Genomic DNA, 23705 nt, shown 5'->3' on the forward strand with positions numbered 1-23705 from the left:
CTTGCCTGAGAGCTGCATCTACACCTAGTATGATCCTCAAGACCATGGTGGTGTTGCTTCAACTCCTCTCCTAGGTGGATATTCCTGGATGTCTGCGGGTCACCTCTATGGCAATACAGTATAGATGTGTTACCCTTAGCATACTCCAAGTTGATGTCTTGCTTTTGACCCTCTGAGTTTGTGTTGCCAGACAGGTCCACAATACCTTACCAGAAATCTCTAGGGCTATATTTGTTTAAGAATTCTGTTTTGGGGGGCACCTGGGTGGCTAACTTAGTTAAGCATCTAACTCCTGATTTCGGCTCTGGTCATAGTCTCAGGGTCAGGAGATCGAGCACCATGTTGGATTCTGTCCTTGGCATGGAGCCTGCTTAAGATTCTCTCTCCTGCTCTGCCCCTCTCTTCTGCTCTCTAGCATCATCGTGGGGCTTGAACTCACAACCCTGACATTGAGTCACATGCTCTACCAATTGAGCTAGCCAGGTGCCCTTGTTTGACTTTAGATTCCATAAATTGTATATACTATATATTATACATACTTAATATGTGATCTATAATAACACCCCAAAGAAATTCTGGGGAAGTAAGTGGTAATCAAATATATGAATATTTGTGCAGAAATATTTGATTATTCATTCTAAGTAGGATTAATAAAGACTACAAATAGCTTCACATCATTTTGGACACCAAATAAATTTGCACCATACACACAAAATTTGTCTGTAAGGGATGGAGTTTAACAGCTTTTGGAAATTGGAACTGGGGAACAGAAAATGTGGACCTGCATTGCTCTCATCCAGAATATTGTAAAGCATCACGACTTGTCCTTTTAATGCCAATCTCTGCCATCACCACAAAGGCCACAGTGCTTCCTGGATGAGCAAACAAAAGGCTAAGTTTCAGTAGCAATTTTTTGCTTTAAAATCTAATCACATTATTTCTTTGCTTAAAAATGTCTGAAGGTTTCCTATTTCCAATAAGAGTCCAAGCTTCTTAGACTAGTATATTGGAACCTTCACATTTAGTCACAATTAGCTCATATTTTGGCCTCTTCTCAGTTTCCCCAATTTATGCCTTATGATCAGGATTTTAAATTTATTTCCTTCCAAATACCTGAAACTCTTTTACATGTATATGTTTCCATGTGCTTATTCTGTCTTCTACGTATGAATTTGTCCCCCTCTCTGCCTGGGGAACTCTTACTCATTCTTTAAGACCCAGTTTAAGGGCAGCCCGGGTAGCTCAGCAGTTTAGCGCTGCCTTTGGCCCAGGGCCTGATCCTAGAGACTCAAATTGAGTCCCATGTCAGGCTCCCTGCATGGAGCCTGCTTCTCCCTCAGCCTGTGTTTCTCTGCCTTCCTCTCTCTCTCTGTCTCTCATTAATAAATAAATAAAAATCTAAAAAAAAAAAAAAAAAAGACCCAGTTTAAAACAACATCTTCTGTGTGATTTTCTCTGAGCTCCTAGAGACTTTTGTCATTCCTTCCTTTGTATTCTTATCATATGCTCTGTGTGTTTTTATTTCAGCAGGCTGTCCAGTGTATCATATACTTTCTTGCTCACTTTTCACAGACATCTTGAGCCACATGTTGGCAATTCCACTTTTCCATTATCTTTTAAATCCTTTTCCTTGTTTTATTTCACTTTATAATTACTAATTCAGGCATTCATAACACTGGAAATAGCTTCTAAGTTATCTCCCGCCTCCTTGTCTTTTCCTCATTGCAAATGGTCATTGACATTGCTGCTAGATGTGATGTCTAATGTCCTATGCCCAAATGATATTTTGACACTAGATTTCTTTATGGTTCTACATATAGTTTTTTGGGTAACTGATATGAAGTCAAACTAAAGTTAAACTTAAAAACACTGAGAACAAGTTTTTCTTTCTTTTTGGGAAATAACATCATCCTGGTTCTCAAAGTTTATTGTAAAAAGCACATTGAGTCTCTGCAATATGTAGTTTTGGGTAAATTGGGAAATAATACAACAAAAATAATGAAAGATAATAAACAATTTAAGGGATCCCTGGGTGGCTCAGCGGTTTGGCGCTTGCCCTTGGCCCAGGGCGCGATCCTGGAGACCCGGGATCGAATCCCACATTGGGCTTCCGGTGCATGGAGCCTGCTTCTCCCTCTGCCTGTGTCTCTGCCTCTCTCTCTCTGTGTGACTATCATAAATAAATAAATAAATAAATAAATAAATAAATAAATAAATAATAAAAAAAAAAGAGTAAGAGTCGAATGGTGTAACTATGAAATGGATAGCATTTTATCATACATAAATTAAAGAAAAAAATAACCTACCAGGATTGTGTGGATAACACTCTGATCACAAATTAATAATGCAAGGAGTGCCTTGCTTAAAAAGGGGACTTACCACTGGAAGACATTCACAGGGTCACAATGTTCATAAAAAAATATGTCAATCCTTTCATTATGGTTAGTACTGTAGAATCTTACTAGAGTAGGGTAAATTTTTTGTTAATGGTTCCTTTTTAGTTACAGGCACCATTTTGTGTGGACAGGAGATGGTGAGGGGAGATCTACTAGTATAAAAGTTAGTATGAAAAAAAAGTTAGACAGTATGGTGACCATTACTCTCCCCAAAAGAATAGGATACTAGGTTAATTGTTTAATGGTTATTAAACTTTGGCATTTCCTTTTAAAGTGAGCTAGAAAATCACATCATAAAAGTTTGTTTCTAGTTAAAAGTAGATATATTTTAATTTTATTTGTGTGACAGTGTATGCAGGTATAAACACTCAGATATTGTAAGCACTTTAAGTTATGATTACCCATCTCTGTACACCACTTCTGGATTTGTATTAATGCTTGCTATGCTAAAGCCTTTTCTACAGTTAGCCAAGACTTTTAACTTTTCTGTGTCAGCTGTCACAGCAATTTCAGAGAAGTGACAAAAATGGCAGGCAAGGACCTAACACTCTAGTGGGGAGAGGAGACACTAAACAAGTCAATAATCCCTTGGAGTAATTTTAGTGATAAGCACATCGAAAACTATGTAGTAGGTGACAAAAGTGGTAGGGACTCTTCTAAGTAAGGTGGCCAGGGAGGGTCTCTGCAAAATGGCATTTCAAGGAGCTTGAATATTAAGGAGCTGGCTCTGCAAAAAGCCAGAGGAAAGGAGGTCTTGGCTGGAGAAACAGCAAGTGTAAATGTTCTTTTTTTTTTTTTTGCAAGTGTAAATGTTCTGAGGAAGGGAAAAGCTTCGTGTGCTCAAGAGATAGAGGACAGTGTTGCTGGAGCAGAATGATCATATCATGAGGAAGGAGCTGGAGAAACAAGCAGGACCATATCACAGAAAGCTTTGCCAGCCACACAGGAAATTTGGACTTTGTTGTAAATGCAAAGGGATGTCATTAGGAAGTTTTAAGCAGGAAGGGACAGAATATGATTTATGTTTTTAAAAGATTCCCCTAGTTACTGTGAAGAAGAAGGATTATAAAGGGGCAGATTGGAAGTAGGAAGATAGACTAAAATGCTACTGGAGTGGTACAGGGGTGGAGGGATGATGATGGTGTAGACATGAGTAGATAAAAAGCAAAGAATCAAAATCAGAAAGTGAATTCAGTAAACATTAATACAGTTTGGTCTTGGAAAATCTAGTCACAAAAAATCTCAGTCTTCGCTTTTTACCTATATTAGATGCTAGCAATAAATAAATTGTATAATTCAAGTAGCACATAAAAACAACTATGTAGGATTACTTGGCAGCTTTGTAATTCAAGATTTCAGATATTTTTCTTACCTTAGGGAGATCCTCAATAAAAGAATGGATATTTGCTGCTTTTGCTACTTCTTTTATTTCATCTAATGACACAACACGGCTGTTATCACCATAGGCAATGTTGTCGGCAATGCTACAGTTGAAGAGTACAGGCTCTTGAGAAACGATTGCTATTTGGGAACGGAGCCATTGTACATTCAATTCCTTTGCATCCACACCATCAAATAGCTGCCAAAAGCGGAATGGAGAATGGTATGTGAAGATCCAATAACTGTATCATATTACAGTTCACTATATTCAAACCTATACAGATTATAACAAGAAGAGTAGGAATTCAAGCCTCCTCACAGTAAAATACTACCCAAGGATGGATTGTAAATCACGTTGTATAGAAGCAGAGTGTAAGTGATTAAAATGCCAACTCCTAAACTTACTTGACATTTCTATGAATGACTACATATTCTAAAGACTTGCCTGGAATCTAGAGTAAAGCCTGGTGCTCTGTGCTGAAGTCAGAAGGAAAATGAGCAACTGCTCTGTATTAGAAGCCTACTTATTAAAGTCCAGAGATAGAAGGTATAGACTGATGTCATAGTCCATATATAGAGTCGTTTTGTACATAGCCATACTTATTTACATGAACATACAACAACATTCAGCTGGCAATGTGATGAGCATACCTACTAGCTGATGGGGACTCTTCAGGTACCAGGGAAATGGTAAGCACAACAAAGCTCTTGCCTTTCTGCAGCTTATAGTCTAGCGGAGACAGGCAGGCAATAAACACACTAACAAGTAATCAACTCAAAAAAGAAAATTCCATGAAGTCAGGATAATGGGATAGAGAGTGACTGAGGATGTAGGGAGAATGTGGGAAGCAGGTGAATGAATGCATTATGTTATACAGAGTAATCTAAGAAGCCCTACTTTAGGAAGTAGCATTTAGATTGAGACTTGAATGATAAAAAGGAGTCAGCAAAGAGGTTAGAGCAAGAAAATTCCAAGTAGGGGAACAGCGGGAACAAAGGCCACAAATGAGTTTAAAGAACACAAAGAAGCCACTGAGTTTTACACACAGTATACAGGTGGGGAGTAATAGGAGAGAGAGGCAGGGACTAGATCATGAACAACCATGATTGATGGTATGGACTCTGTTTTATTTTAACTGCAGTAGGAAATCATTGGAGGGTTTAATGGAGGGGATGTGCTATGTTATGTGCAAATAGATGACTGTTATCTAATTCTGGATTCATTGTTAACTCAGTGCTATCACTGGTAACAAGGGAGCCATTCTGGATCATTTTATTTTGCAAATAGTCATTGAGAATCGGTGATGGGAAAGAAACCCTGCAAAATGCAGAAGAATGAGGACTGATATGACAGTGTTTGACTTTCAAAAGGATTTTTTTGTGGGGAGGGGGGAGACAGAACAGGAAGCTGTGTGCTGCTTGTTGAGGGGAGAGAATAATTGAAAACCTGAATATAAGGAAGAGTACGAAAGGTGCTAGGTGAGAAAAAGTCTTTGGAATTCTAAGGAGAGAGGTTGCATTATTTTTTTTTTATTTTTATTTTTTGAGATCAGGATGCAGCTGATTCAGATAAGTTTTAACCATGCATAAAATTTTGAGAGTTGGGGGGTAAAAAAGTAGGAAGCCTGAATCAGGGTGGAAACTTATCTCTGCCTTAAACAGAACAAAATAAAGAGCCCAGATACAGATATTAGACCCCTCTTCTAACACCTGTATTTTAAAATAATTCCATGTTTTATAAGATCAAAATTTCTTTTTTCTTTTTTAAAGTTTCTAATTTGTAGACTTTAAATTTTTTTTTTTTTTTACATTTTTAAAACAATCTGAGTGTAGTTGACACACAATGTTTCATTAGTTTCAGGGGTACAACATAGTGATCCATTATGCTATGTATCCATAACACTATGTTCTAGTGTTTCATTATGCTATGCACACCACTATGTAGCTACCATCTCTCACATTTCATGGCTATTACAATAGTACAGGCCATATTCCCTATGCTGTGCCCTTTATTCTTGTGACTTACTCGAATATTCCATAACTGGAAGCTTCTATCTTCTACTCACTCCCTTCATTCATTCTTCCCATTCCCCCTTTCCCTCTGGCTACTATCAGTTTGTTCCTCTGTGTTTATAGGTCTAATTCTGCTTTTTGCTTGTTAATTCATTTGTTTTGTTTTTTAGATTACACAAATAATGAAATAATATGGTATTTGTCTTTCTTAGTCAGACTTATTTCACTTAGTATAATACCTTCTAGGTCCATAAATGTTGTTACAAATGGGAAGATGTCATCCTTTTTAATGGCTGAGTAAATACTTCATTGCATATATGTACCACATCTTCCTTATCCATTTACCTATCAATGAACACATAGTTTGCTTCCATATCTTGGTATTCTAAGTACTGGGGCAATATACATAGTGGTGCGTATATCTTTTCAATTAGTGTTTTTGTTTTCTTCGGGTAAATGTCCACTAGTGGAATTATTGGATCATATGATATTTCTATTTATAGTTTTTTGAAGAACTTCCATACTGTTTTCCACAGTGCCTGTATAAATTTACATCCTTACCAAGAGCGCATGAGGGTTCCTTTTCCTCCACATTCTTGCCAACATTTGTTATTTCTTGTCTTTTTTATTCTAATCATTCTGATAGGTGTAAGGTGATATTTCATTGTGGTTTTGATTTACATTTCCATGATTATAAGTGATGTTGAGCATTTTCTCTGTGTCTGTTGGCCATCTGTATGTATTCTTTGGAAAAGTATCTTTCAGGTCCTTTGCCCATTTTTAAATTGAATTTTTATTGAATTTTTTTTTTTTTTTTTTTTTTTTTGGTGTTGAGTTGTAGAAAGTATTTATTTTGGATATTAACCCTTTATTGGATATATCATTTGCAAATATCTTCTCCCATTCAGTAGGTTGCCTTTTTATTTTGTTGATGTTTTCTTCCCTGTGCAAAAGCTTATCTTGATGTAGTCTCCATAGTTTATTTTTGCTTTCATTTCCCTTACCTTAGGAGACATATCTAAAAATATTGCTATAGCCAATGTCAGAGAAATTACTGCCTGTGTTCTCTTCTAGGACTGTTACAGTTTCAGGTCTCACATGTATGTACTTAATCTGTTTTCAATTATTTTATCTATGATGCCAGAAAGTGGTCCACTTTCATCCTTTAGCATTTAACTGTCCAGTTTTCCTAGCACCTTTATTGAAGAGACTGTCTTTTCCTTATTGTATATTCTTTCCTCTTTTGTCAAAGATTAGTTGTCCATATAAGTGTGGCTTTATTTCTGGACTCTGTATTATGTTCTATTGATCTATGTGTCTGTTTTTGTGCCAGTACCATACTGTTTTGATTATTACAGCTTTGTAATATAATTTAAAATCTGGAATTGTGATGCCTCCAGCTTTGCTTTTCTTTTTCAAGACTGTTTTGGCTATTCAGGGTCTTTTGTGGTTCCAGACAAATTTTAGGATTGTTTATTATAGTTTTGTGAAAAATGTTGTTGCTATTTTGATAGAGATTGCATTAAATTCATAGATTGTTTTTGGTAGTATAGACATTTTAACAGTATTTGTTCTTCCAATCCATGAACATGGAATATCTATTTGTTTGTGTTGTCTTCAATTTAAGATAAAAATTACTGCCAGTATCATGACTGAAGAATTTTTGAGTCTTTGTATTTAGCCTCAAAGTCCTATCCATCATTTTTGTTATGGGTTTGCTTGTCCACTTAGTTAAAGGAGAGAGGTTTTTTTTTTTTTTTTTTTTTTTAACTACTGCACAGTTTGCCCTATTCAAACCAGTAAGGATGATTAAGCCCAAGGGAATGATGTTAAGAATAACATCACTAAAACCTAGATAAGCTGTATTTAAAATCAGTCTTACCACTTGTCCTTTCACAGGGTCATAAAATCTCTGTAGAAGTCGGATAGAAGTGCTTTTTCCACAGCCACTGCTCCCAACAAACGCTACTGTCTTTCCTTTCTCAATACTGAGGGATAAGCCACAAAGGATGAGAACATCCTGGCGACATGGATAGGAAAAAAAGACCTCTCGAAACTCTATATTCCCTTCACATGTATCCTGGGAAAGAAAGTTGGCAGGGTTTAGAATGATAACTTAAAAAGATTATAGCACATTATAGCACATTGGCCGAATGCTTCCTGAAAATTATGCATGTTTCCACAACCATTTTATTTTAAACAGTATTCCTCTCTATAGAGCTGCTGACTGCATGATCATTTCTGTCACTTTTGTTTAGATTTCTATATCTGTACTTCTTGTCTTCCTTACTGGATGAATGAAGCACTGGTTTCCTAAATTCCTAAAAAGCACTGGTTTCCTCTGGCTTCACTACCGAGACATAGTCCAATCTGCAGATTAGCTATTTGACCAAATGTTTTGAATAATTGTATATATTTTTAAACCTTTAGTTTCTGTTTTACAGACCTTTATTGCTTAATTCAGAATACCTGGTCCTCACAAACCATATGTAGAGTTTATTATTATTTTTGTAAGTTGGGCCAGGTTTTACAGTTAATATACATTACGCTTTGAATTTGGGCTTATCTTTGTTTTCAGTTGATCATTATTTGGCAGTGATGTCTAAAAGTTTATTTTTCTATTTTTCAATCTCTTTTGATAATTCATAAATCAATACTTATCTATAACAGGGATGTTTATAAAGGATTTCCAGAACTATCACTGAATGATTAACTTTCCCTTTATATATATGGTTCTAAGATTTTGGGTTCTTTTGAACTTCATGTTTGTTTGCTCTCATTCAGTTGTATTTTAAATAGGCAGTTTCAATAGTCATGCTCAGCATATTCTGAACCAAGCATACAGGCAGAAGGTAGAAGTAGGGGACAAGAGCGAGAGCATCAAAAAATGTTTGATAATGATACTCTGTTGTCAAAAGAAAGAAATGTTAAAAATATATGCCAACATGTTAAGTGCCATAGTTGCTTACATTTAGCTTTTTCAGTGCTTTCTGCTTTTCCTTGAAATGAATATTATTTATGCAGAAATGTTTAACAAAATAAACCTGGAAACTACAGAATAATGAGGAGTGCATTGTTTTTGAGTACACCTTGTGCCTTTGGGAAAGGCATAGAGAGATTTTATACTTCTAGATTTTAATACATTTTAAAAACTATTTTTACTATTTTAGACATTTTATTATGGAAAATTTCAAGCATCTACAAAAGTAGAGAGAAAGATGTAATGGATTATCTCCCAGCTTCAATAATGACCAACATTTGCCAGTTTTGTTTTACTAGATCTTGATTTTTAAAAGCACAGGGAGTGACATTTAGAAGTATTAGTATGTTAAATAAAATGATTAAATAAATTAATTTTAGTCTTTATAAGAAACATTTCCATATTCCATGCCATGTAATGTAATTCTATGAAGACATTTATAAAAGATACTCAATCCATCATACTGTACTGTTCTGAAAGAAATGAGTAGCAACGTTATTACACATCTAAATCCTAAGATTTTTTTAATCCTAAGTTTTTTTTTTTAAAGTTTTCTACATCCTTTACTTTCTAAAAGACAAGTACAAAATCTTATTTTTGACTATGATGCATCTTTGAGTATTCTGAGGATTTCAAGATATTTTTATTTCTGTAACTAATGACTGGCCTTCCTTTTAATAATTATGTAGCTTTAGAGATAATGTACTATTTTAAGCTATCATAAATCTACTATTAAAATCAGCAGGGAAATAATTTTAACTGAAAAATTTCTTTTAAGTATATACCTATTGGCTATTCATATACCTGTTGGCTATTCTTACTTTTAAATTTAAACTCTTCAGAAAGTCTTAAAATTGAATATATATTTAATGTATAAGATACTATTAAAAGGCTTGTTTTGAAAATTATACAATCTTACTATTATTTCTCTTTTAATATTCATGGTCTTTTAGAGTTTTGGCTAAGTATGTGTGTCTGTGTGAGCTTAATAAATATAGTTTCTTTTTTTCCCTCTAATGATTGCAGATATATTTTCCATAAAATATGCTGTATGCAACAGCAAGCATTATTCACTTTGTATATATTATCAGAGAAAAAAATGAATTAACTCTAATGCAAATCTTCCTTTAAGACTAAATAAAGTTTTGGCTGTCTAAATAAAATTAAATATATAAATCAATTCTTTGTTCAAGAACATTTTCAAGGCATCAGGCAAATAAACTTGAAGTATATTTTTAAATATAAAATATGTATATGTTTTAGTTGCAGAGGTGAAAATTTGCTTAAGGCAAGACCCTCTTCTCCCTTTGTAGCCATACAGTTATTTTATACATGTTTTTAATTCTTTATAGCACTATGTTTTGCAAAGTTATCAAGTAATGCCTTCATTTAAGTCTCTATATAGAGAACATGCACATGTATAATTAATAATGTAGACATTTAAAATCATAGTTATGCTTACTGTTTTTTTCCCTTCTTGACTGTAGCTGTCTATAGTTGGTTTCTTTTCCAGCAAAGCAAACAGATGTGCAGCCCCAGATTTGGCTCTCGAATATTCAGGTGCCAAAACAAGTGTTTCTCCAATGGCCATAGCTCCATATGCAATTGCGGTAAAAATTCTACCAAAAGATAAAATATTTGAATCTTAGGTTCATTTTCAAACAACAGAACTCTAAAAACATAAAGGAAAAGGCAGGCACAGGAAAATAAATAGCCTTTTGGTCCAGATGCCACCAGTAATGTTGAAGCCCCAATAATGATCTCTCTTTTGTTTGGTTTTACTTTATTTTAGAAAGAGAAAGAGAGTGAGTGTGAGTGTGAGTGTGAGCAGGGAGAGCGGCAGAGGGAGAGAAATCTCAAGCAGATTCCCCGGTGAGTGCAGAGTCTGACATGGGGCTTGATCCTATGACCCTGAGATCATGACCTGAGCCCAAATCAAGAGTCGGACACTGACTAAGCCACCCAGGAGCCCCAGTGATAGCTCTTTTGTAATTTTCCACCACACAGTGATCATCCCTAGCGCTATACACCAAAATAACCTTTGGAGCTCAGGTAATCTTAAACATTTCTCTCCAATTAGAGACAAAGATCAAAGGCCCTAACTAGTGAATATAAAACTTCTTAGCCATCTTGATATAAGGCTCACTTGCTTGGAGATTTGACAGAGAACTCAACTGACAATGGGAAGAATGAGTCTCCAGGAGTGAGATCTGAATTTACACAGGAGATGTGAATGGGTTTTTTTCCCCTTTTTTTTGCATATAATGTAGTTAGAACAGACAGTTGATACCAGATGATTGGTTATCTGCCTGAAGTGCTACATGATTTAAAGAGAGCAAAGCACAGAGATTGTACTTTGTTAAGGTCCTCGAAACAAAATCTGACTAAAATATGCCTTAGCAAGCCTGGAAGAAGAGCTTTGATCTTTTAGGTTTGCTCTACAAATTATAATCTCAGTTTCAAAACATGTTTCAATTATAATATAGCAAGTATGAAAATGATGTCTGGAAGCATACAGAATATTCACAGATATGTGGCATATCATGTGGCCATGGGCAAATATTTTTCTCTCATTTTCATTTTAGCCATGGAAATATTTTAATAGAATAACAAATGTATCCACCCAGCAGAACTAAAAGTATAATTCAGCTAAGAATGGACAAGTTCCAGGAGCAATATTTATTTATTATTGAAGTATAGTTGACCTACAATATTACATTAGTTTTAGGGGTGCAGCATAGTGATTCAACATTTTTTAATACATTATAAAATAATCACCATTTTAAGTCTAGTTACATCTGTCCCCATATAAAGTTATTTTAATATTATGACTATATCCTCTATGTTGTACTTTATATCCCAGTGGCTGATTTCTTTTATAACTTGAAGTTTGTATCTCATAGTCCCCTTCACCTATTTTGCTCATCTGCTATCCCCTCTCTCCTCACTGGTGAGTAAAAGGACATCACAGAACCCAGTTGCTTGTTTGCAGTGCTGGATCACAGCAAGATAAACATGTTCTGGTCTCCTTGTGAATTTCTTTGGAGATGTAACCTACCAATGGGTGGATGTTGATGCAATCTCTTCAGTGACCTAAACCTCAGATCCTGAGTCTTGTTGTCTTTTCAAAGGTCAAGCACAGTATAAAATATAAAAACTAGTTTACTTGGATGTCTGATGCTTACAGTAGCCATTAGTTCTGTAATGCCAAGGCATTTTTAGTACTCATATTTATGGAAATTGTTTAAACCTCAAAACACCACTCAAAATACTTAATATTCAGTTATATATATCAGAAGTGATTACGGAGTTTAGGTAACATATCAAAGTTTTTGGTCTTTTTTTTTAATTCAAGGAAAAAATCTGATTGAATCAGACTTAAGCCTCAGTCTGATCCAAGAGTAAGCAGGTGAGATGGGATTGGATTCTAGTCCCACAGGGATTGAGGCTTCTCAGAACAAGAGAGAAAATACCTTTTGCCTCTAATTTCAGACATGCAAAATATCTATCTGTCCTAAAATTTCCACCACAAAAGTCAATTTAAGCATTAAGGGTAAATATACAGAGGGCAATGTCTTCGTTAGGTCCCTCTTTTTTTTTTTTTTTTTCTTGTAAGGTTTTATTTATTTCAGAGAGAGAGAAAGAGAGAGAGAGAGAGAGAACACGCAGGGGGAGGAACAGAGGGAGGAGAGAGGAATCTCAAGCTGACTCTGTGCTCAGCGTGGAACCCAACCTCAGACCTTGATCCCATGACCCTGAGATCATGACCTGAGCAGAAATGAGGAGTCGGACACTCAATCCACTGAGCCACCCAGGTGCCCCTGTTAGATCCTCTTAAAATGGAAGTTTACTGAGAAGGGGAGTAGGACCTTCCATTTGGAACTTGTATCTGTGAGAGATAAATGACCTGAAGGATGCACATTAGAGGAAGGAAAATTTCAGTAGAGAAGGGAGAGTACTAGCTAAAACTCCGATGCTGTCTTTATTGTGTATGTGTTGAGGGGAGGGGAGGTCCAGAAGGGGGTTGATGTTGATGAGGATTATACTGAGGAACCCAATTTTGTGGTGAAGGAACTATCTGGAGGTTGAGTCAGGGACTTTATTTATTTATTTTTTTAAACATTTTATTTATTTATTCATGAGACACACACACACACACACACACACACACACCACACAGAGGCAGAGACACAGGCAGAGGGAGAAGCAGGCTCCATGCAGGGAGCCCGACGTGGGACTCAATCCCAGGTCACCAGGATCACGCCCTGGACCGAAGGCGGCACTAAACCTCAGAGCCACCAGGGCTGCCCTGAGTCAGGGACTTTAATCTCCTATATAGTTTTTCCCCAGGCAGGTTCTGTATAAAGACAGGCAAGTGCTGGTCTGCTACAGAATGTGCCCTAGCTGACTCTGGCCCAATTAGCTAGAATAAACTAAACTGCAATTCAACTTTACTCAAAATCTGTTTATTGCACAACAAACAATATTGCCACTTTGTGGGTTGGCCAGGGTTGAAGAAGAGGTCTGGGAAGGATTTTCAGGTGCGAGGCTTCTATTTCTCTAGTCTTATGGTTTCTCGATGGGTTCATGGGGCCATTGTCATCATATTCTCACTACAATGATTCTTTCAAGCATGTCCAAGCAATGGGGAAATCCCCTTGCCCATCATTGCTGCTGAAATCAAACTAGAATTTTACAAAGATTCTTTGTTTAGGAATAATGCAAAAAAGTACAGGAATGAATAATCCTAATTTTAACACAATTTATCCAAATAGGAATACCCTGCGTAGTTATTGGTTCAAATCTATTTGTCTCTCCTTAATCTTTGTAAAATTCCAGTTTGATTTCAGCAGCAATGATGGGCAAGGGGATTTCCTCATCGCTTGGACATGCTTGAAAGAATAATTGTAGTGAGGATATGATGACAATCTTGCCTCCATACCCAGTTTGTGTACCTTTGGTGACTTGCTCTAAGAGTAAGTATACTATGTGGTGGGGTTTCAGAGTCTGGGCTCTAAAGCCAGATCACCAGGACTACATCCAAACTCCACTATTTATTTACTAGCTGTGTGACCTTGGACATGTTCTCTGTGCTTCTGTTTCCTTATTGGCAAACAAGAGATAACAGGACTATCTTCATCTTATAGCACTGTTGTGAGAATTAAATACATTAATAATATAAAATGCTGGGGCAGCCCGGGTGGTTCAGCAGTTTAGCACTGCTTTCAGCCCAGGGCCTGATCCTGGAGACCTGGGATCGAGTCCCACATCAGGCTCCCTGCATGGAGCCTGCTTCTCCCTCTGCCTGTCTCTCTCTCTCTGTGTCTCTCATGAATAAATAAATAAAATCTTTAAAAAAATATAATAAAGTCTTAGCACACTGCTCAACAAATGCTTAAATTATTGTTATTACTCTCATAGAACTGAAAGCTAATGAGACACTTTTTGTTGACACATAAGCTCTCACATTTCTGTAGAGACACATCAGGACACCAGGTCAAATCACAACTTCTGATGCCTGTACTCAGAAAGTTTCTTCTTTTTGACTGGAAAGCAGAATATTTTTTCTTACAGAGGTGGTCATTATAATTATATCCATACTCATACTCTTTGCCCCTAACATCCATCCATATAACACTCCAAAGATTCTTTCCTTCCCCACTTAAGTCCCTTCCTCAATACATGGAAGAGAGAAAATACACAACTTATATTTATTTGGTAGTTTGGGTTTTAGAGAATGTTTTCATATACATGATACCACTAGATCACCTAAGAGATAAATAGGACAGGAACTCTCAACCCTTTTAACAAATGTTAACTTTATTTATTTATTTTTTTTTAATTTTTATTTATTTATGATAGTTACAGAGAGAAAGAGAGGGAGGCAGAGACACAGGCAGAGGGAGAATCAGGCTCCATGCACCAGGAGCCTGATGTGGGATTCGATCTCGGGTCTCCGAGATCACGCCCTGGGCCAAAGGCAGGCGCCAAACCGCTGCACCACCCAGGGATCCCCCTTTTAACAAATGAAGAGACTCTAGCTCTGAGAAATTAAGCAGTCTGTCCATGATTACAGTTATAAACCTGTAGGGCTGGGACCTGAATCTTGTTCACTATACTTTCCATTATATGCTGTTCCTTCCAGGGGAACGCTGGCCTGAACTGTCTTTCCCTGCATGTTGGGGCTTGTTACTACTTGTTTTCCATTTTAGAATCTTCAGAGGGCTCTAGATAATCAAATCTGCTTTGATTTGTCTCCTTTAGATCCCTTCAGTGGTTGATCACTCTTATCTACTCTCCTTATCTTGTCTTCTCTTCTAGATAATCCCTGAGGAGGAGCTGGGCACAAGTTGGGCGGCTACCATGGCAGTGAACACTGAAAGAAAACTTTCCTGTTTTCCTTGTTTTGGCTAATTAAGGCTATTCTTCCAATTATAATAATGACACACACAGTTCTTCCATGGCTGCTTGGCCTTCCACAGCAAAGATGGTGGTGGAGGCCTAGCTTGTCTCCTATCCCTTACTATTTGAAGACACCAACCAACTATTAATATTCATTGAAAACCTACTTATGTTGATTACCATATGGCCGATAATCACATTTATTTATTTATTTTTTTTGATAATCACATTTAATATTCAAAGTCCAAAGGATTTCTTGTCAAGAACTTTATTTGGATTATTGGAGGACAAGGCCACAACACATAAAATGCCTGATTCTGCTTTTCAGCAAGTTTTCAAAATTGTGGCTTTTATTATTACTGAACTGTAGGTTGCTGTACCTATCTGTTTCCTGCTAACACGTATAGCAAAGAAGAGACAGAGACAGAGGGAAGTTTTGAAGTCGAGGTATGGAAAGTTACAGAAACCTCTACTTGGACACTAATGGTTTCTGAGCTATATTGCAAAAGGCAAGTCAGCTAGAATCTAACCTAAAAGTGCTAATGGAAAATCATACAGGAGAAAGTAAACTTATTTTGTATTTTTCAAAATCTGTACATTTATAGTATACATCAAACGTGTTGTCAGGGCTAACAGAGGCAGAGGGGGAGAGTTTTACTATACATAGGTGTGTGAAAACCTAAACAAGAGATTTTCTAAATGCCTATTCAGTGCTGCAAGCCAGCAGAATGAAAATGTTATCACCTTTTTAAAATGCTTATCTCAGAGAAACTCCTATAGTAACAGAGAAGGATGAAGACAGTTATTACCAGAAATATATGTGTTTTTAAAAAAGGAAAAAGCTAAGGCTGATAGTAGCCTTGCTGATAAACTAATATTATGAGCACATCAAAGGATTCTGCTGTTAAAATTGTGCATTTTCCTTTCCCAAGGCACACTGTCATTTCTGACAAAGACAGCTTGCCCATTCCTGTGGCTATAAATCATGAAAATATGTTCACATTTATTTGACTGAATAAAATATTTTTTAAACAATAAATTAAAATATGATTTCACCAATTTTTATATAATTCTAGGAAAGTTTCTGGTAGGGGCCAAAAGAAAACTCTAAGGTTTTAAGCAGGTATGGAGAGCTGCCTGACATTTAGTCCCTATGTTTATAGTTCCCAAAGTGTGATCCTCAGAGTCTGTGCCTCAGAATAATCTAGATGTTTGCTAAAATGTAGATTCCTGGCCCTATCTCAAATCTACAAATCTCTGGGCTAAATATGTGAGGTGAGACCTGGGTATCTGCACTTTTAACCAGCTCCTTGATTGTTAAGTTGGGAAACCACTGATGAGAGAATAGCACAAAGTTCTTTCTATCTGAGGAGGGTTCTAATAAGAGGAAGTTTTCTTTGTAAACTTCTTCCATTCAATTAGTTGATTAGATAGAAAGCCGTCTGTCACCCTGGATTCTGGAAGGCACAGTGTCTACAAGGCCAGGTATAATTTAGAGTGTCTAAGGGACAACTGTAACACAGTAATGGTAACTGGGGGCTACAGTGGGTCTCTAAGAAGGCTGGAGACTGTCGTGTTGGCAACAAATCCCATGTATTCACATTTTGCACAGCCCTGTATTCCTATTTCCCAGAGACTCTCCTTTGTCCATACTATAAAAGTATGGGTATCCCTACTTTGTCTGTAGTCTGGTTGATTGAAACTCAAATAAAAAATGATGCCAGTGACTCTAGCTCTGACAGCTTCCTATTTCTTCCTTTTTTTCAGGGTACTAGGAAATACCCATGTGATACTGTTCATTAACCACTGCCCTTATATTAATAGTCCTACATATGTTCTGACAGCTAAAAATGCTTATGTCTTCAGAAATGACCCTTTTTTAATGAATTTAATGAAAAGAGATTCAAGAAGTGTCATAGGTTAGTAGTAGGAGGAGTTTTGTATTGGGGCCTTTCAATTCCCCTATATTTTAGGGTCATAAAATAACTAAGCAAGTTACTTGTTCTGTTTATGGAAATTCTTAAGAAAGACTTAGAAAAATAATTTTACAGAAGATTCTATAAACACTTTCTACAGAACTAGTAACAATAATAACCATAATGACAATAATAATAAAAAAATCTGTTAAAGCCTCTGGCATCTTGAATTGTGGACTGTGGGCAAGTTAGGTAACTTGAGTCTTGAGTTTTTTTGCTTTGTTTTTAAATTTTTTATTTTTAAAAAGATTTTTATTTATTTATTTATTCATTCATTCATTCATTCATTCATTCATGAGAGACATAGAAATTGAGAGAGAGAGAGAGAGAGAGGCAGAGACCTAGCTATAGGAAGCAGGCTCCATGCAAGGAGACTGATGTGGGACTCAATCCTGGACCCAGGGATCATGCCCTGAGCCCAAGGCAGACACTCAACCAAGTGAGCCACCCAGGCATCCCTTGTTTTAAATTTTTATTTAAGTAATCTCTACACCCAACATGGGGCTTGAACTCACAATCCTGAGACCGTGAGTCGCAGGCTCTTCCGAGTAATCCAGGCGCCCTGAGTTTGGAGTCTTAATTTTCCCCATCCGTAAACTGGGAATCATGTTGCACATAGTAGTTGAGAGTATTAAGTAGATAATACATTACAAATCTCTAATACTGAGTAAGGACTCAATCCATTTTGCTGTTATAGTGATTATTGTATGAAATAGAATGATGTCAATTATAGGCATGATTGTAATTAGCATGATTTTTAGGCTGCATCATTCTTTAACTAAGAAAATTCTTTGCTTAGTTTTTTTTTTTTTTAACTATTTTACTTATTTATTCACGAGAGAGGCAGAGAGAGAGGCAGAGACACAGGCAGAGGGAGAAGCAGGCTCCCTATGGAAGCTTGATGTGGGACTCTATCCCAGGAGCCCTAGGTCATGACCTGAGCTGAAGGCAGATGCTCAACCACTGAGCCACCCAGGTGCCCTTTTTGCTTAGTTTTAAACTAAACAAATCTCAGTAGAGAAGCAGGCTCCCAATTATAAACATCCTATTTTTATATAAATGGTTGTCCTGGACTTAGACCCAGTCCTTCTGCCAGAACACCTGGTATTAGAGGTATGAATGTAGAAGGAAAGAAAAATAGAAATTTGTGAAAAACCCAACTAATGTGTTGATTCTGGAAGCACATTTCCAGGAAAAACTGGACTGCCTAATTATGCACCAATCCAAATCTTCCTCTTTATTTTTTATTCATTCATTCATTCATTCATTCATTCATTCATTTATTCAATAAATATTTATGGTGTGCCTGCTATGCTCCAAGCTTTTGTTTTTGGCTCTAGGGAAACATCAGTGACCAAAACAGCCTAAACCTTGCCCCTATGGAGCTTAGAGTGTATGCACTCAATAAATAAGGCAACAAAAAAAGATGATCTCATGTAGTGCTAAGTGCTATACATTAAATAAAACATGGTAATGGGATAGAGAGTGATAAGGAGGATGGGTAAGGAGACTGCTTTAGCAAAAATCTCTCTAAGGAGTGGGTTTACCAGCAGAGGGCAGGATGGTAAGAATTCGGGCAGAGTTTGGAAAAGCCAAGTGTAAAGGCACAGATATGGGGACTTCAATGACAGAAAAGGCAAGTGTGGGGCTAACAAGCAGTTTACAAAAATGAGTGGTGAGTGAAGGTAGACAAGAAGGCGGAGGCCCAATCTGTAGGACTTTCAGGTTAAAGTAGGGAATTTGGCTTTATTTAAATTTCAATGGGAAGTCATTACAATATTTCAATAAATTGATGGAATCAAATTTGTGTTTTAAAAGGTAAGCCTACCTACTATGTGGAGAATGGATTATAGGGAAGCAAGAATAAACACAGGGACATCAGTGAGCAGATTGCTTTGGTGGGCCAGTTAAGATAGGCAAGGAGGAAAAAAAAAAAAGGAGAGGATCCCTGGTGGCTCAGTGGTTGAGCATCTGCCTTTGGTTCAGGTCATGATCCCAGGGTCCTGGGATCAAGTCCCACATTGGGCTCCCATGGGAAGCCTGCTTCTCCTTCTGCCTATGTCTCTGCCTCTCTCTCTCTCTCTCTGTGTGTCTCTCATGAATAAATAAATAAATAAAATCTTAAGGGAAAAAAAAAGATAGGCAAGGAGGTAAGGGTGAGGGTAACTTGGGTGGAGATGGTGAGAAGTATTTTGGAGTTAGAGCTCTCAGGACTTGCCATAAGTGGTAGGTGAAAGCAAGAAAAGCCCAACTTTTGGGATGAGCAAATGAATGGATGGTGGTACTATTTACTAAGATAGGGAAATGTTGGGGAAGAGAAAGAACCTTTGGGAAGAAAAAACCCTTGAGTTCTGTTTTGGACATATTAAGATATTATTAGATATCCAAGTGAGATGCCTAGCAGACAGCTCGATAAACATGTCAGAGTTGGAAATAACACAGAAGAGGATTATCAGGACGCAGATGATATTTAAAACTATCAGACTGGATGACATCAGTAATGTCAATGTGTAGATGAAGAATGCTGAGCACTCTAAAGCACTCCAACATGTGGAGGTCTGACAGAAAAATAGGAGCCAGTCAAGGAAACAGAGGACGAAGAGCCAATGACAAAGAAGAAAAATCTAGAGAAGAAAATGTTTCAGGAAGGAGAGTGTCAAATGCTGCTGAGAGGTCAGATTAGGTAAATGGGAGAATGAGCAGTGGATGACTCTCTGGGTGGGTGAAATGGGGGACAGTGGAAACTTTGTTAAGAAGTGGCATGATAGGAACCAAGACTTAACTGGAATGAATTTAGGAGAGATTGTGGAGATGAGAAGGTCCAGAGAACCAAAAGAGGCAACTCTGGAATTTGTTTTGCTGCAAAGGAGAGCGAAGAGCCACTGAAAGTAGGTAGAAGGAGACTCAGGGACATGAGACAGATTTCTTTCTTAGGACAGATGATTATAAAGCAAAAAGATAGTGACAGAAAAACTAGTGTGAAGAGATGATTGCTGGAAATTGCTGGAACTCATCGTAAATAGGGACAATTATTTCTTCCACAGAGATGGCAGGCATGGTAGACCATGTGGTGTCCTGGTGAGTTTGGTGATGGAAAGATGAGGTGGTTCTCTCTCTCTCTATCTCTTTTTGATAGAGCGAGAGCATGAGCAGGGAGGGGCAGAGGGATTATTTTAAGCAGACTCCGTGCTTAGCTTGGAGCCTGACATAGGGCTTGATCTCAAGACCCTGAATAACCTGAGCTAAAATCAAGAGTCGGATGTTTCACGGCTGAGTCACTTAGGTGCCCCAGGGTAGTTCCCTATTGACTGCTTTGTTATGCCACTTTCAGGTAAACCCATTAGAAAATAATTTGGTTTATAACTTTTTAAAATGTATTTATTTTTTAAATTTTTTTTTAAAGATTTATTTAATTATATGAGAGAGAGTGAGTATCTGAGTGGAGTAAGGGGCAGAGGGAGAAAATATCCAAGCAGACTCCCACTGGGTGTGGAGCCCCATGCCACACAGGGCTCCATCTCACAAGGCATGAGATCAGGACCTGAGCTGAAACCAAGTCAGATACTTAACCGACTGAGCCACCCAGGTGTCCCTACAATGGTTTTTAAATATGAGAATTATTTTGTGAGAATTGATAAAATCATCAGACATCCTACATTAATATGAATATATTTAATTGGCTTGCCTTCTACTAATACTAAAGACAAATAACCCTGAAGAACTGAGACCCTAGGGATTTAAAGATGGCTGCAGAAAGTTCAGAGCAAAATGAGGAAAATATGTTCTGAGTCAAACATTTGGCTTGCAAACAAACTTTTGGAATACAACCAACTTTAAAGCTTGTGATTGCTTGTATCACATAAGACCAAGGGAAAAACTTGCTAATTTAGTGCAGACTGATGAGCTGAATAAATTGCTATAAATGATTCTATATTTGGTTTCTTGTTAATCTAAGTAAATTAGTCTGTGTAATCAGAATGAGGCCCACCACTAAATGTCATATTGTGGTTTATGTGTTCATACAGGCAATATTGTACACTATTTTAAGCTGTAGGAGAACCCAGAACAATGAGCTTACAATTTCTGTTGTGATTTTGAATACAGATATTCCATTTTATTTCTGGAAATCTGCTTCCAGAAAACTGCTAAGGGGACTTATAGTCAGGTAAGATTCAGGAATACTGGGTTGGTGAACTGTAGTCTATTTACTTCTGAATGCCTAGCAAAAAAAATTCCTAGGAACTCAGTTAATATTTGATAAATAAATAAATGCATAATCACATGAATAGAAACCAAAAATTATTGCAAGTTATTCTGAAATTATTTGGCTTCAAATGACTTTTTTAAAAAACAAGATTATATTTATTTTTATTTATCTGAGAGACAGAGAGGACAAGTGGGGGAGAGGGCAAAGGGAGAGAGAGCAGACTCTCTACCGAGCAGGGAGCCCAATGTGGGGCTATTTCCCAGAAATCCAGGATCACGACCTGCACCAAAAGCAGATGCTCAACTGACTGAGCCACCCAGGTGCCCTGGCTTCAAATGACTATTTCTCATTTCCTCAAATTGAATATATCCTCAAAATATAAATATGTACCATCATGGAGGAATTTAAAAAAATGTGCCCGAGTCTTGGGAGGCAAACAACAAAGGGCAGTTCCCAACATATTTTGCCAAGTGGCAGCATGTTTGGAACAGGTGTAATCTCCCAAGTCAGTATTCTGAAGAGGCTGATCCTTGCTTTGATGTATATGTTTTGGTGGGCTTGTAAAAAAACATAACATTATTTTTGGAGTCAAATATTGTATAGATTTCTCTAGCTCTAAATATTTAGCAGTGACATTTATGATACAGATTAGCAACGTTCTGTCATTTTAGGGAGACTTAGGAAGTTCAGAATTAACACTCAAAATCAATTTTTCTAATTTCGGAAGTTGAAGTTAGGTGTTCCTAGAAAGTAAAGCAACTTGTAACTATGTGAACAAAATTCCAAAATGGAAGCTCAAACAAGTGACTTGGGAAGAGGCAGCCTCATTGGAATGCCATGATCAATTTCAAATGTGACTTTTCTTTGCTTAGTAAAGAACTCAACCTCACTAATGTACAGTCTTAGTTGATAATGCCATCTCCACCCTGAGAGTTCCATGAAGTCTTACAAATTCTTGAAGGAATGGATGACAAGAAGGCATATTTTATTCCTACATTCCTACATTCTAGTAAACTGAAGTAGGGAGAAATTCATTTGCAAGTTTAACTCAGACTACCTAATACTATATTAGTATCAGTTTACTAGGTAAGACTGCACTAAGAGATATTAAATAACAAAATATTTAAAAATTTTCCCAACATGTATTTTCCATATATGTGATTTAAATGATAGATGAAGCATAAAGTAGGCATCTTTCTGGTTAATTTAAGTACTTAACCCATTTACAGGATTTAAATATTTGTGCAACTTACACGAATATGCCCTCTGGGGTTACTCGTCCAGCTTGAATTAAATAGGCTCCAAATCGAAACCCCATTGCATAGGCAAAATATAGAAAAGCATGGCTGAATGCATAGCAACTTCCAAAGATCTGTGCTTTCTTCAAAGTATTTCTGAAATGCACAAAATTTACTAAGTAATGGGACGTTATTTAGTATAGCAAGTTGATTTTAATAAATGTAGAGTAATGAATACAGAAGACTAATATCTAATGGAATCATTTAAGGGATATACATTTTTCTAAGAATGAAAGTGAATTTTTTAAAATGAGAATTATTATAGAGAAAATAGGCAATATAATTATTCTCTCTATAGTTATATACTCTGTAGTTCAGTGTAACGAAGTTGCCTCTGCTTTCAAATGAATGGACAAAGTCTGTGAATGAACGGCTTATCAAAGACTTGAAGAGATTTGGTTTTGAAGTATTTAGAAATATTTTCTATTGTAACCTTTCACTAACATAATAAATAGTGGAAATTAAAAAGTGGTACCAACCACAAGCATGAATGTAAAAGAGTACAAAGCTATCTCTCTGATAAATACAGATAGTATCACTAAGTAAATGTGATGAGGACTAGTTTAAAATTAAGAGGAATGATGATATATATATATATATATATATATATATATATATTTTTTTTTTTTTTTTTTTTTTAAGATTTTATTTTGAGAGACACACAGAGAGAGGCAGAGACACAGGCGGAGGGAGAAGCAGGCTCCATGCAGGGAGCCCGACGTGGGACTTGATCCCAGGTCTCCAGGATCCTGCCCTGAGCTGAAGGGAGGTACTAAACACCGCTGAGCCACCCGGGCTGCCCAGCATTTGTTATATATATAAAGTATATATATATATACTTACTTTCTTTCTTGAATATGTTACTTCCTCAATTTTGTTTCAGGAAAATAATGAAACTGTGCATAGTTCATAGTAATTCATAGCAATGTGAAAGGACTAAAATATTCTACATGTGCTTGCTCTCAGTTCCTTTTCTAGTCTCCTCTTGGTGAAGTCATATGAGAAATTATGATGCGCCATTATTAGGAAAGATTCCAGAGCAAACAAATCGTC

The 23705-nt window shown here is 36.8% G+C and overlaps 1 protein-coding gene and 1 long non-coding RNA gene across 16 annotated transcripts in view; one reads left to right on the plus strand and one right to left on the minus strand.

Annotated features, from left to right (window-relative positions):
• LOC144288775 (uncharacterized) overlaps positions 1-16814 on the plus strand; it is a 43962-nt gene extending 27148 nt beyond the window's left edge. The window contains exon 3 of the long non-coding RNA XR_013356775.1: positions 15091-16814. This is a non-coding gene — a long non-coding RNA (uncharacterized LOC144288775). The remainder of the gene's footprint in view (positions 1-15090) is intronic.
• Positions 1-23705, minus strand: part of ABCB5 (ATP binding cassette subfamily B member 5) — a 154631-nt gene that overhangs the window by 4410 nt on the left and 126516 nt on the right. For 8 of the 15 annotated variants that reach the window (XM_077856581.1, XM_077856577.1, XM_077856576.1 and 5 more), the window contains 4 exons: positions 22608-22748; positions 10232-10388; positions 7672-7869; positions 3769-3975 (listed from right to left, as the gene is read on the minus strand). In XM_077856581.1, coding sequence (XP_077712707.1) covers positions 3769-3975; positions 7672-7869; positions 10232-10388; positions 22608-22748 — 703 coding nt within the window. Of the gene's footprint in view, positions 1-781; positions 873-3768; positions 3976-7671; positions 7870-10231; positions 10389-22607; positions 22749-23705 lie in introns of those variants that run through there. The other 7 variants (XM_077856584.1, XM_077856579.1, XR_013356749.1 and 4 more) reach the window with 6 other exon arrangements.

This window comes from Canis aureus, chromosome 18 (genome assembly GCF_053574225.1).
Source record: "Canis aureus isolate CA01 chromosome 18, VMU_Caureus_v.1.0, whole genome shotgun sequence".
NCBI lineage: Eukaryota > Metazoa > Chordata > Mammalia > Carnivora > Canidae > Canis > Canis aureus.